General features: G+C 37.5%; 2 protein-coding genes across 2 annotated transcripts in view; both read left to right on the plus strand.

The window, feature by feature from the left end:
• Positions 1-15,037, plus strand: part of TRAPPC9 (trafficking protein particle complex subunit 9) — a 994,996-nt gene that overhangs the window by 523,237 nt on the left and 456,722 nt on the right.
• Positions 5,141-5,650, plus strand: LOC122736703 (ADP-ribosylation factor 4-like). The gene has a single exon (XM_043979088.1). The coding sequence runs from the start codon at positions 5,141-5,143 to the stop codon at positions 5,597-5,599; it is 459 nt and encodes a 152-aa protein (XP_043835023.1). The 3' UTR covers positions 5,600-5,650.

A 15,037-nucleotide genomic window follows, 5' to 3' on the forward strand; every position in this document is an offset into this window, starting at 1 on the left:
AGAAAATAATATCTTTCCTATCTACCTTACCGGAGAGTTCTGAGGGAAATTCAGCAAGCCAGCAAGCACTATGTGAATATCAGTTGTTGTGTTATGTCAGTAAATCAATTGGCAAGGGCAGCTCGGTGGCACAGTGGATAGAGTACTGGCCCTGGAGTCAAGAGGACCTGAGTTCTAACCTCACCTCAGACATTTACTAGCTGTGTAACCCTGGGTAAGTCACTTAAACCCAATTGTCATCTTTTTTTTGTGGGGGGGAGCAGTGATACTGCTGGTAAATACTGTTGGACTACTCTTCATCCCTTGTTCTTGCCCCTGTCTAATTCTGTCCCTATGCCTTTGTTCACACCACCCTTCATGTCTGAAGTAAACTTTCCCACTTTTATTTATATCTCTTTAAGATCCTCTCTCCATAATCCAATTCTTGTACCATGTAGTCTTCCCTGTACTCTTTATACAAAAGTGAGATTTCCCTCTAAAAGTATCTCATAGCACTTTCTTGCATCTCTCTTTTGTATTTGTTTCATTCTCTTTCTTTCTCTTAGTGATATATATGGTTTTTGTCATTATTAGATTTTAAGATCTTTGAGAACATGTATCTTTGGGTCTCTAAGCACAGTAGATACTAGAAATGCTTGTTCAATGAGTGAATCACAGATCCTCTTTTTTGGTGTTATCAAAGTTCTTTCTTTTGTGTTCAATGCTGATGTCCCCATAGTGAGATTGAATGTCAAGAAAGCCAGTGCTCTATATACTTGTTATCTCTTTTTAAAAGAGATTTTGGGGGAAGCTAGATGGCGCAGTGGATAAAGCACCGGCCCTGGATTCAGGAGTACCTGAGTTCAAATCCGGCCTCAGACACTTAACATTTACTAGCTGTGTGACCCTGGGCAAGTCACTTAACCCCAATTGCCTCACAAAAAAAAATTATAAAAAAATAAATAAAAATTAAAAAAAAAGAGATTTTGGATCTAAATTATACTTCATAAGTGATTCTTCATGAGTGATCTCTATACCCCTTCCTCCTATTGTCATGCATTAAGATATGAATATGTACAATATACATGGAATCATTTCAGAAATACTTTCCTTTTTTTTTTTTTTCCCTCTTCCAATCTAAAGTGGAATGTTATTTTCTAAGGAGTTAAGAGACTCCTTGGCAATAATTAATGAATATACTACCAGTGAAAGGAGATGCTACAATAACTCTTAATAGCTACTTAATAGATGTCTGAGTAATTACATGAGGCAGCTTGGTATAGTTGAAACTGTGCTAGATTAGGAGTTGGAAAACCCAGGTCCCGATCCTGGCTCATATACTGTGATGGGTAAATTTTATAATTCTAGCCAACTAAATCATTTCCCTTGTCTAGACCTCAGTCTCCTCATTTATATGTAAAATGAGGGAGTTATATACTCGATTGATCTCCATGGGATGGTTTAGCTCTGATATCCTCTATTCAAAAGTTCCTTCTAGCCCTAATATTCTATGATCCTTTGATTTTAATTAGATATTTAATTTATAGTTTTTGTGAGGCAGTTGGGGTTAAGTGACTTGCCCAGGGTCACACAGCTAGTAAGTGTTAAGTGTCTGAGGCCGGATTTTAACTCAGGTCCTCCTGACTCCAGGGCCGGTGCTCTATCCACTGCGCCACCTAGCTGCCCCGTAATTTATAGTTTTTAAAGATGGCAAAATACAGAAGCAGGAGTTTCTAAAACTGTATGAAGTATCTTTTAAAAATACAGTGTAGGCGCAGCTAGGTGGCGCAGTGGATAGAGCACCGGCCCTGGAATCATGAGGACCTGAGTTCAAATCCGGCCTCAGACACTTAACACTTACTAGCTGTGAGACCCTGGGCAAGTCACTTAACCCTAATTGCCTCACTAAAACCAAAACAAAAAAATACAGTGTAATGCCAATAGCATTTTCCTTAATTTATTGAAAAAACTTAGATATGGTCATTATTATTTTTTCCATGATTATCAAACTTTAAAAATTAAATTTCATGATGACTATAATATGAATAAATCACTTTGAAATGTATAGTGATAGTGCATCCCATTACATGGCTTGAAATCTCTAGCTCTCTTCAACTTATCCCATAGTGATTCTGCATTAACATTCTGCACACAACATGTCTGGCATTGAAGGATTCCAAACATCGTCATCAGTAGAAAGATTTATTTCTATGATGATCTGAATATATCAGCCCTGTCATTCATCTTGGTGGTGCATCCAGATGAATTATGGAAAGCTTTCAGGCAAGTGGGACAAATGATGATTCCTTGGAAAGAAACCTGATGGGCCAGAGCTAGCAGACATCTTAAGTCTTGAAATCATCTTTGACTCCTCCTGTTTCCCCCTTTCCTAGATCAACTTGGTTGTGGTGGCCTGTTGAGGCTACCACTGGATAGATATTCTATTTAATGTTCTTTGAAAGAGTATGCATGGGCAGCTAGATGGCGCAGTGCATAGAGCACCAGGGCCCTGGAGTCAGGAGTACCTGAGTTCAGATCCAGCCTCAGACACTTAACACTTGCTAGGTATGTGACCCTGGGCAAGTCACTTGACCCCCATTGCCTCACTAAAAAAAAAGAAAGAGTATGCTTGCTGCCATCCTACAGAGTGCTGAATTCAGAGCTGGGAGACTTTAAACCTGAGTTAAAATTCTGACTTTGATTCTAACCAGCTCTTACTATGTATGGCCAAATCTCTTAACCTCTATGTATCTTAGTTTCTTCATCTGTAAAATGAAGTAGTCACATTATTTGCCTTCTGAGGTACCTCCCAACACTAAACTCATAATCCTATAGGTCACTTAACCTCTGTAAACCTTAAATCTATTTCTTAAATGGAGATAAAAGTACCTCTAGTACTTCATTTAAAGGCTTACTAAGAAGAATGAAAGAGATATGTAAATGACCTCACACACAGTAGGTACATGAAGCAGCATGGCATCTTACAGAAGTTACTCACATGATGAATTGAATTGAATTGAATGAACTTCAACTTCATTGCACAATTAAAATCAACAGCATTTAAGAACTGATTGGATATGGGAGAAGTAAGGGAGAGGGCAAAGCATCAGAGATGATTGCTACATTTTGAGTCTCTGTGATTAGGATGACTGGTATTCACTTAGAGAAGTGAGAAAAATTTTAAAGCAATATCATTGATGAAAGGATACCTTAGAGCAGTGGGCTGAACCAGATTAAAATGTAATTGGAAAATGTTTAACGAAATAAATAAAAACAGAAACAACATAAATAATGTTAATTTATGATTTTCTAAGTCAATACGCAGACCCCAGGGATCTGTTTCTATTTGACTTTGACATCATTGCCTTTGAGAACATTAAAAAAAAAATCCTTTGAGAGAGATAATGTGAGTGTTACTTTACAATTTTTTAGACCAGGAAATTGATCCCTGGAGATTGTGTCATTTAGAGTTCTCAAGGTCACTTACATAGATAGTAAGTATTGCATCTGGAATTGGAACTCAGATCTCATCTCCAAATTCACTATTTGAAATCATAGAATGTTAGAAGTGGAAATGATCCCTAGACATCATTCACTCCAAAATATCCATGAACTTGTTTAAAAAAATTTTGATAACCGTATTTGAATATGATTGATTTCCTTTGTAATCCTATGTATTTTAATTTGTTCATTTAAAAATATTGTCCTGAGAAATGGCCTATGGGCTTCAACAGATGCCAAAGGGGTCTGTGGCACAAAAAAACATTAAAAATCCATAATTCGTTTTACATATGAGAAAATCGAGGCAGTGTGGCGTGGTAGAAAAAGCACTACATTTCAAGTCAAAGAGCCCAGCTTCAAATCCTAGTCCCTTTACTTATCCTTAGGGTGATATTGAGTAACTAGTGTCTTTGGGCCTCAGTTTTCTTTTCAGTTACCTGTGGGGGCTACATTAGATGACTACAGAGGTCTCTTCCTATTCTAAATAGAACTACAGCGTTGAAGAGTCTCAGCTTATACTTGAGTCTGGATTTCTTCCTTTATAGAATCAAAGCAAATCAGGTTTGGAAATAACCTTTAAAAAAATATCAAATCCAAATTTTATCTGAATAAGGGTTCTCTCTATAACATTCCTTCCTACTGATCTTCCTCCTCTACTTGAAGACCTCCATTGATGGAGAACCCACCCCAATGCTTAGGAAGGTTTTCCCCCTTAAACACAATATACTTTCTATTACACCAAAGTATTTTCAGCATATATGCTCTGGCTTGCTCTCCCAGAACCAGACTGTTATATCTGCTCTCAGGTTTAGTATGCAGTACCCTCAGGTTTAGATTTCTCTCCTTCAGCTCAAGTCTCCCACTGGCACTGCTCCACCCCCTGTTAGTTGCCAGTGATTTGACCGCCCTAGCTCCATTTAACCACTTAGCATCAATTACCCTTCATAAAAGGATATTTACTGTGAAGTTATAACAAGAACAAATATAGAAATATTTTCCTCTAATATCTTGGTGGCACACTCTTCCCTGTCCCTGAAAAGAGTGTGTTCATTCTTAGAGTTCTTACATAATATTGGCCCCTCCAAGTTGATTTCCTAATATGGCAAGAGTGCCAGGGAGTCCTTGTCACACAGCTACCCTTGGATGGGTCCTGAAGATCACTCCCAGTTTCACTTCTTGTTCTTTATGGTATCATAGCCAAGCTGTGACCAGGACAACACTTTTTTCTTCACCTAAAACTTAACAAGTACCCAAGATAGGCAAGAAACCTAGGCCAATATCCACAGTTCTACCTGGTGCCCTTGGTTGGGATGCCTCCCTCCTTACAGTATTGTCCCTCAGCAGATACAACCTAGTAAGGAGTCCAAGAGATCTATCAAAAGTATAGCCAAGGCTGACGCGATTCTGTCCGCTTTGGAGCCGCCGCCGCCGTGATCGCCACTGCGTGATGTGGTAGAGCCCGAGCGCGAGCCGTCGAGCGCAAGCGCCCCATTCCCACAATAAATGCTCGCTGAGCCGCTGCCGGTACCCACCGCTCCTGCCTTCTGAACCCGAACCGAGCCCGAGCCGGTGTCGGGGCCGCCCCTCCGCACGGAAGCCACGAGCACAGCCATGCAGGCCGCGGGGCCCTTTGCCCCCGTCGGTCCCTGTCACCGCCGCCATGGGCGTCAAGAAGCAGATGCGCATCCTGATGGTTGGTTTGGATGCTGCTGGAAAGACAACTATTTTGTACAAACTGAAGTTAGGGGAGATAGTCACCACCATTCCAACTATTGGTTTTAATGTGGAAACAGTAGAATATAAAAATATTTGTTTCACAGTATGGGATGTTGGTGGTCAAGATAAAATTAGACCTCTTTGGAGGCATTACTTCCAAAACACACAGCAACGATCGCGAGAGAATTCAAGAAGGTGCCGAAGAGCTGCAGAAACTGTGCTGCTGCTCTTTGCAAACAAGCAGGATCTACCAAACGCCATGGCGATCAGTGAAATGACAGATAAACTAGGCCTGCAGTCCCTTCGCAGCAGAACCTGGTATGTTCAAGCTACCTGTGCTACACAAGGAACCGGTCTGTACGAAGGTCTTGACTGGCTCTCAAATGAGCTCTCGAAGCGTTAAGTCCCCCTGGATGACTGACCAGGACGTGTTGGATAGAATTGGGTCTAGGCTTGTTACAACAAAATTAGTTTGCATCTTGGTTATTAAATAGTATCTTGGAACTGGTTTGGGCAGGATTTTACAGCATTTAAACTTATTTTGTTGCCAATTATTGTTTACCAAGTTTAATGTTGCTGTGATAGCAGCTAGACTTGGATTAAAAAAAATTCTCCTTAACTTGAAAAAAGTGTACTCTTCTGATTTTACTTCCCCTGGCTTAAATGCCTGGACATAGCTATTGGTGACAATCTTTATAGGAATATGTTTTGAATGTTTTTTTGAGCCCCAATAAATAATGTTTTAAAGTTTCCCCTTGCTACTTTACTGATACCTTATGTCATTCCTTGGATAGTCTGCTGATTTCAAAACCTAGCATTCCATTTGTATTTATTTCTCTCCCTTGCCAAAAAGACTTTTTAATACTTCTGCTGCCAGCCACAAAAATGCTCTAAAACACTATTCAGATTTCCTGCACTGAGGGACATTGGGACCTTTCTATTAACCAGCCCTGCTTATCTTCCTGTGATTCGGACTTGATGGATGATTCATTCTATGCTGGTGGTAAAGAGTTGATCCTGAGGTGACTTTTAATACTCAGCAGATTGTCTTCCTTTATATTGCATCTCTTTTTATGTTGCATGTTGCTTTTGGTATCAGCCTGACTTTTTGCCCAGTGTATCATAGTTCAGCTGATGTTTTATTGTTTATTGGTGAACATATCTTCATTAAGAGATTTTGGAAAATTCATCAAACTCAATACTGAATTAGTTTCTTCATAACCCACTTGAAATTATTCCTAATAAAACAATAAAAATCTAAAAAAAAAAAAAGTAAAGCCAAGGAGGGGAAAGCTAGGTGGTGCAGTGGATAAAGCACTGGCCCTGGATTCAAGAGGACCTGAGTTGAAATCCGGCCTTAGATACTTGACACTTACTAGCTGTGTGACCTTGGGCAAGTCACTTAACCCTCATTGCCCTGCAATAAACAAACAAATAAATAAATAAGTAAGTTAATAAATAAATAAATAAATAAATAAGTATAGCCAAGGAGAAAATAACCCTTGAAACTAGGGCAAGACTGACTTAGGCCTTTTTGACGAGACTTCCAGCTCTATTTATGTAGTCAGTCTACCAAGGCTTGTTCTAACTACATGGTTTGAGCAAACTAGAACTAGGCACAGATTGTATACTCTTACTTTACAGTGTCCCAAACGCAGTTCCATTCAGATAAGTAGATTTCTTTTCCTGTCCATGTGGGGAGATACTATAGGATATCAGACAAATATTATGTTAAGATTATTTTTCATTGACATAGTACTTCTATTTTTGAAGCCTTTTTGTTTCACATAGCTTGATGTTATTAATATTTAGTATGGGGCTATCCATTAAAAACTATTGTTCATAAATTGTTATGGATCAGTGTTCTGCTTGGGCAATTTTTTGGGCAGCAGTTCTTTCTGTGATAATGTTCCAGTTCTAGTACAGTTTATTTTTTGAATTCCCAAAGATATTTTGAGGACTCTTTTTGGTAATACAGTGATTCTTTTTTTTTTACTTTAGTGAATATCATGAGTTTCTGATATATGATACTATCCAGCAAATTGTATTTTGCTAGGTTAATTTGTAAGTGCTAAACTTGCAGAGCATATGGAGGTATGCTACAAAGTTTCTATATGTCTTTGTATGATCTGGATTGGTCACTAAGTCTAGGTTCCATAAGGAAAATCCATCTACAATTTCTGGTGATAATAATCTGGTCTCGAATTGCCTTTTTTTTTTTTTTTTTTTAGTGAGGCAATTGGGGTTAAGTGACTTGCCCAGGGTCACACAGCTAGTAAGTGTTAAGTGTCTGAGGTCGGATTTGAACTCAGGTACTCCTGATTCCAGGGCCGGTGCTCTATCCACTGCGCCACCTAGCTGCCCTTGAATTGCCTTTCTAACCTCCATTTCCATAGAAAAAAAAAAAAAGACCCAAGCTATTTGTTTGATACTTCTTTGGAAATATTATTGGTTGATGATATCAATGTAGGACCTTTTGATTATACTCTTGGATCTTGGTCACTCTTCTTTCAGGTATACTAGAAAAATCCATTGGCTTGTACCAATTGTTAAACTATACTGTTGTTTGATGAAGTGTTGCCTCCTTATTCCAAAAATATTTCTGTAAGTTTTTTACCTGGTTATCATTTGCTCTGAGAATGCCTATTAATTCTCTTTCTCCTTTTAGGTTAGAAAGTATTACTCTTCCTGTAGTTGCCTTAAGGTGATGAGCCCTATGTTTCATCAGTATTTATATAGATTTCTGTTAGGACACTTCCCAAATCCATTATGGTCCCATTTAAAATTATACATCCAAACTAATCTTCCACTGCTGTTAATTGTTTTAAATATGTAGTTTCCATTGAATTTTAATTACAGTTGCCAATAAGTCTCCAAATGGATTCAGCAACAGCTTGATCCCTTGCATTTTACATTAGTTGTATCTGAAGAAGATCCAGGTATTGGTCAGCATCACTTTTGTCCATTGCTTCATTTTGACCTCTGTATTCAGGCTCAAAGCTTTCAGTCTCTGTCTTTCCTTGACATATGTTGACAATTTTACAACAATAAAATCAAATAACAATCTGATATCATTGGTGAAAAATTCTACAAGATGAAAGGGTTGTTTAGATGATTTGTCTATGTGTATGAAGACATTTAGCTTGCTATCTCCCATTTATATCAAGTGGTTAATTAGATGTTTAGTATGACTCCCTCCTCAACTTGGAAGCCATATTTAGTTCTTATTTAGAGAGATGATAATGCATATAAAGCTAGGAAAAACCATACAGGCTTAAACTGTTTTCTTGAAAGATGTTAAGTTTTAAATCACTTGCTCCTGACATTATTGTGTTGGTAGTATTTTTTAAATAGAGAAATGCTCCACATATACATTACATACTCTTGTATTCTCATTTTACTTGGTTCTATGTGTTTCCAGTATGTGATTAAGTCATGGGTTCCAAATCAAGTCAGGACTTTGTGAGAATAATAGCATTAGTATAATTATTAAAAGATAAATAAATACCTTTAAAGATATATATCTTTATATATAATAAAAGCAATAATAACAAGAGATTGTATTTATATAGTGCTTACTATGTGCTGAATACTATGCTTAGCAGTTTTACAATTATTATCTCACAATAACCTTGGGAGATAGGGACTTCTTATTCCCATTTTATAGGTGAGGAAAGTGCGGCACACAGAGACTAGATGCCTTGCCTAGGGTAACACAGCTAGTAAGTGTTCAAAGCTGAATTTGAATTCAAGTCTTCCTGACTTTAGGTCTATCACTTTTAACAAAAACATCACTGAGGTCCGACACTTTTCCTAAAATAACAAGGGAATGAAGGAAGGGAGAGATAAAAGCAAGGACAAGAGAAGGACAGAAAGATGGAAGGAAGAGAGGAAGGGAGGGAGGCAGGAAGAAGGAAGAAGAGAAGGAAGGTCTGCATGACTCCAAGGTCACTGTGCCACCTAGCTGCTGATGTATATAGGGAGTGTAAATGATCTTTTGAGCCTTCCTCTCTCCTCCCTCCGTCCCTTCCTAAAAAGTTCAGGGTCCCAGTGATGTTATTGTTAAAAGGAGGGACAACAGTATAGAAAATTTGGAAGCCATTGCATTAAATACATAGTTGTTCAAAAAGGACAAAATGACAGGAGATCCATAGCACATTGACAAAAATGATATAAAAAGAATTAAAGGAGATGATGTGGTTACTACTGTGCTATATTCAATATTTACATTTTGGGGGGGACTAAGATTAATGCTATGCAAGTAGCACATGGTAAACTATTTACAATCTCTTCATTTTTATGTGTTTCATCTTGCATACTCATTTTCAAATTTTATTTGCTTAATTGCTTTGGCTCTTGTTTCTGTATTTGTACAACAATAAGAACCATTGCCTGGTGTGGAGAATTGGAGGTTGAGCACCCTTCCTATTACCAAGGAGTCCTTCTCAACTCTTGCTTCATACACACAGACTTACTTCAGTTCTGCAAGAGCCTGACTACCTAAAAAAAAAAAGCATCAGTCTGTCTGTCTGTCTGTCTGTCTGTCTCTCTCTCTCTCTCTGCCCTGTTTAGCTCTCTACACTTATACTGTGTAACCCAAATGAAAATTACTTAAACCTTAAGTTTGGACTCATGTCTGGGGCCTCTTCAAAACGGGGAATAAAAGGGTACACAGTGTAAATCGGGTAAAGGACACCTTATTTATTTACTCTTCACAAAAGAAATGCTAAATACACATAAGATTCATAAGGGCACATTGACAGAAAAATGGAAAAGAAATAACAGCAGTAAGATAACTAGTTTTACTCCCCTGGGAGAATGATACTTAATTCTGGACCTGATGTAATTTGAGGATGTGCTGAAGAAACACTTCACATTTCAACTTTTTCTGCACTGAGGTAAAGCCAGGTTTAGATGGGCTTGGGCTCATTTTCCAGAGAGGGTCGTCTCCAGTAAGCACTGGAGCAGCTTCCTGAGGTGCAGTTGTCAGTTACTGAGGATTCAGAAACTCTGGACCTCGTGAATTCACAAGATGGCCTCTAAGGCTGGACATCTATACTTTAGGATTACTGTTTTATTACATATACTAAAGAAAGAAATAAAACACAAGAGATACCCAGGAGTCTCAAACCTCAGGGTCAGATTTACCTTTGCCCGAACATCCTCTTCAACTATTATATGCTCACTGTTCACCATTTTGCCTTGAGTATGAAGAGAGGCATCAGCCCTTTTTCTCGTTCCTTCCAGAGATAAACTCAAATGATGCTGACACTATCTTCAAAGAGACGAGAAGCTTTTTCAATTTTTTTTGTTCCTTAGGCAATAATATATTGTTATCTTGTAAGTTATTATTTGTATTAATGTTCTATCCCTTTTATATTTATCGAAGAGCAAGTTGAGATCCATAAGATATTGTATTTTATTATCTATTTTAATCCACCAATCCTTTCTATGCAATTTTTTAAAAGCAAATATGTTTTACTGTTTGAAATTTCAAGAGTGATTAGACTATTTCCTGCATGATCTCAGCCTTAAATCAACACTCGAGTCAGATAATTATGGCTCATCATTCTCAACAGCTGCCCAGGGAGAAAAATGTGGGGAGTACTGGTACAGTTGAATAGATATCAGAGGCACAGTAGATGTTTGGACTACTATGTAACACTCTTAAGATATAATGGTGCCTGAACATTAGAATAATAAACTAGTGTTTGCTGCTATTTGTAAGGTGGAGTGGGGTGAGGCAGTCAGGCTTGTTTAAGGACAAGCCAAGAATAATACTGAGCTCCTTGGATGTTCAGGGAGGTTTCTTTTGAACATTTGAGCAGCTTTAGATGCCAAGGACATTCTAAAATTTAAAGGTGGAAGGTACTTTAGTGATTGTGTAGTCTAACCATCTTATTGTGTAGAGGACAAAAACCAAGCGTCTGAGAGAGAAAAAGGTTTCCAGTAATTTATAATTACTCAGAGAGGTTAGTGACTTTCCCAGCTTCACATAGCCTTTTGTCAACTTTCACCCAAGTGTTGTAGATACTGCAGTCTTACAGATTTTGATTTTGCAGGATCATAGATTTCATACTGGAAGGGAACTTAGAGGTTATCTAATCCATCCCATTAATTTTATAGATGAATAAATTGAGGCCCATAGAGGTTAAGTTAATTCTCGAGAGCACATTAGGCAGCTAAATGGTGTAGGAGAAAGAGTGCTGGACTTGGAATAATGAAGACCTAGTTTCAGATCCCACCTCCAACACTTAATACCTACTGTTTCTTAGTTTCAATTTCTTCATATATAAAATATGAATCACTGTTTCACCTCCCAGGGTCTTTGTGAGAATTAAATTAATAATGACAATATCACATTGATATAGTACTTTAAGGTTTACAAAATACGTTCCTCACAACAGTATTATGAAAAAGATAATTCAGGTATTAAGAATTTCATTTCAAAGTTGGAGAAACTGGAATCACTTTTTTAGGCTCACATAGCTAGTCACTGTCACATTTGTGATTTGAACTGTCCTATGAGCTCTTCAAAGATATGGACATGGAGGAAGTTCTTTTCCAGTTGCTCCTTGATCATCTCCAAAGAAGAGGAATACACAACCTCGTTAGGCAGTGATTTCTCTATTTGGACACCTCTCCTTATTAAAAAGTTTTTCTTGATATCCTACCTAAATTTGGGTTTTTTGTACATTATCCCTTTTTCTTCTGATTCCTTCTGCTTTTTGCAAATCTCACCCCACTTTGACACAGCTATCATGCCCTTCCTCCTTCTGCCTCCAAATTTTCCCTGCTATAGGTTATACACGTTCAGTTCCTTAAACTAATTCTCATATGACATGGTTGCAAGGCCCTTCACTATCCTGGGTGTCTTTCTTGATACAGTCTCTAGCTTATCAATATCTTTCTTGAACTATGATATACAGGCTTCAACACAGTGCTTCTGATTATTCAATGTGATATAGTTGTAAAGTTCTTATTTGTTCTTCACAAAAGCACTATGAGGGCAATACAATGTTTGATTGATTGATTAGACAAATGGATGAATACATGGATGGATAGACAGTGTTTATCAAGTGCTTACTATGTGTCTGGCACTTTGTGAAGTGCTGGCAATACTAAAACAAACATGGCCTCAAGGAACATAGATTCTCACAGAAAGTGGAGCTGGAAACCAGGGAGGTTGTGGGTGAGCTACACATTTGATTGCATTAGCTGACTAGGAATTTGAGTGGAGACCTGATTCTGGGTAGCATAAAGTGAAAGCTCACCATAGGGGTGGGGGAGTGCATGGTGGCAGTGAGAACCAGGATGTTGGCTTGAGTGCAGGCAACAGAAATCTAGAAGTATTGAGTTTTGGACACAAAATCTGCAGAGGTGAGTTATTTTGAGAAGAAAGAAAGAACATCCTTATAGCAAAACATTGAATTTAGGTATATGTTTAGGATTTTGGTCCCAGTTCTGCCACTTGTTAGGTGAATTAACACTTGTTCAGTTCAGTAATATCTCTTGTTCTTACTTCCTAGCCATCACTTCACTGTGTTCTCAATGCTTAGGCCATCATTCTTATCTCTTTCACCAACCCTATCCCACTCTACTCCAGTCTTGAATACCACCTGCTCCATACTATTGTGACCTAAGAGGGACAGTTTTAGAGAAATCTGGGAAGACTTAAATGAACTGATGCAGTTCAAGAGAATCAAGAGAAAAATTTATACTATAACAACCTTGGAAATATGAATTACTTTGAAAAACTTAAAAACTAAGATCAGCACAGTGACCAACCATGATCCAGAATACTGATAATGAATAATTTTGTCCACGTCTTGACAGAGAGGTGATGAATTAATTATGCAAAATGAGACATATTTTGGACATGGGCACCATAGAAATTTGTTTTGCTTCATTTTGCATACATTATAAGAATTTCGTTTTTCTTTTTTTTTTTTTCCCCAGGGAGGGGCTGGGGGTGCAGGTGGGGTTAAAGAGAAAGAAAATAAATGCTTATTAATTGAAAAATTGTAATTAAAAGCAACAGGGACTCATATTTTATAGTTCTTTAATTGTCTTTCTCATAAAGTAATAACCCTGTGAGGTAACCATATCTCTGACTTGTTCAACTAAAACAAAAATTGTGATTCACTTGAGAAAAAATGAAATTCCCTGGATAAGATTTAGAGCTATGGAGAAAAGAGGTACCAGTGCTACCCTACTTTGGAGTCATCTGGTAGTATTTGCAAATCAGTCCCCAAGGTATCCATATTGATTTGAATTGAATCCATATAATGCCTTCTATGGAACAGCCCGGTTAAATAAAGGGTTTAAGTATTTCTTTTTTTATTCAGGACTGAAACACCAAATGAGATAAAATTTCCAAATGCAAAATAAAACAGAAAAAGAAAATAAGGTTATTGTACATAAAACTACAAGTTTTAACTTAAGGAGATGATACATTTAATATACAACTTTCAAAGCTGGCCTGCTTGTTTTTCATTCTGGTTTTCTTTTGGTTCTCTTCTGTGAATTTAAAAAATGCTTCAACAAACTTCTTTTTCTTTTTTTTTCTTTTGGCAACTCTATAGCAACCCATCCTCATGTCTACCCTGTTCTTGTCCCACCCCCAACCCCCTTTAAAAAAAGAGAAAAGAAAACCTGAACTTTTGTAACAAACATACAGAATCAAAACAAATTCCTACATTGGCCATATCCAAAATACTTGTCTCATTCTCCACCATGAGTCTATCACCTCTTTGGCTAGGGATTGTTTAGCATACTTCATAATTGGTCCTTTGGAATTGTGATCAATCATTGAACTAATCATAGTTCTTTTATCCTTCCTTACAATGTTGTTATTGTATAAATTGTTTTCTGGGTTCTATATACTTCCTTTTGCATCGTTCATACAAGTCCTTCCAAATTTCTCTGAAACTATTTTGTTAACCCTTTTGTTATTTCTTATGTTGCAGTGATATTTTATTATATTCCTATGCCACAGTTTACTTACCCATTCCATAACCAATGAACATCCTTTTAATTTCTAGTGCCTTGCTATAACAAAAAGAGTTGCTATAAATATTTTTGTATATATAACTCCCTTTCTTCTCTCTTTGTTCTCTTTGGGGGTATAGTCCTAGAAGTAGTTGTATACCTGTGCCAAATGATATATGCATTTCTACCAACATTTTATTTAATGCATGTTTTCATATTCATTCCCATAATTTCCCTTTTCTCCATCTTTACCAATATAGTTCATGTGAGGTAGAATTTCAGAATTGTTTTAATTTATAATTCTGTATTAGTGACTTAGAAAATTTTTTAAAATATGGCTATTTAAAAAAAAATGTTTAGGGGGCGGCTAGGTGGCACAGTGGATAAAGTACCGGCCCTGGATTCAGGAGGACCTGAGTTCAAATCCGACCTGAGACACTTGACACTTACTAGCTATGTGACCCTGGGGGAGTCACTTAACCCCCATTGCCCCGCAAAAAAAAAAAAAAAAAAAAAACGGAAAAAAAAGTTTATTTTTTGTTGAGGCAGTTGGGGTTAAGTGACTTGCCCAGGGTCACACAGCTGGTAAGTGTCAAGTCTGAGGCCGGATTTGAACTCAGGTCCTCCTGACTCCAGGGCCGGTGCTTTATTCTACTGTATCACCCAGCTCCCCCCCAAAATATCACTATAATGGTTTGGATTTCTTCCTTTGAGAATTGCTTTTACACACACACACACACACACGCATACAAATGTATTTTGACTATCTGTTGGAGAATGGTTCTTGTTTTTATATATTTGAATCTGTTTCTCATATGTATTGGATATTAGATCTTTATCAGAGAAACTT

The sequence above is a fragment of the Dromiciops gliroides genome, chromosome 1 (assembly GCF_019393635.1).
Source record: "Dromiciops gliroides isolate mDroGli1 chromosome 1, mDroGli1.pri, whole genome shotgun sequence".
NCBI lineage: Eukaryota > Metazoa > Chordata > Mammalia > Microbiotheria > Microbiotheriidae > Dromiciops > Dromiciops gliroides.

What these genes read in the sequence shown, in the direction of transcription:
- LOC122736703 (XM_043979088.1), top strand. Translation starts at nt 5,141, where the DNA reads ATGGGCGTCAAGAAGCAGATGCGCATCCTGATGGTTGGTTTGGATGCT.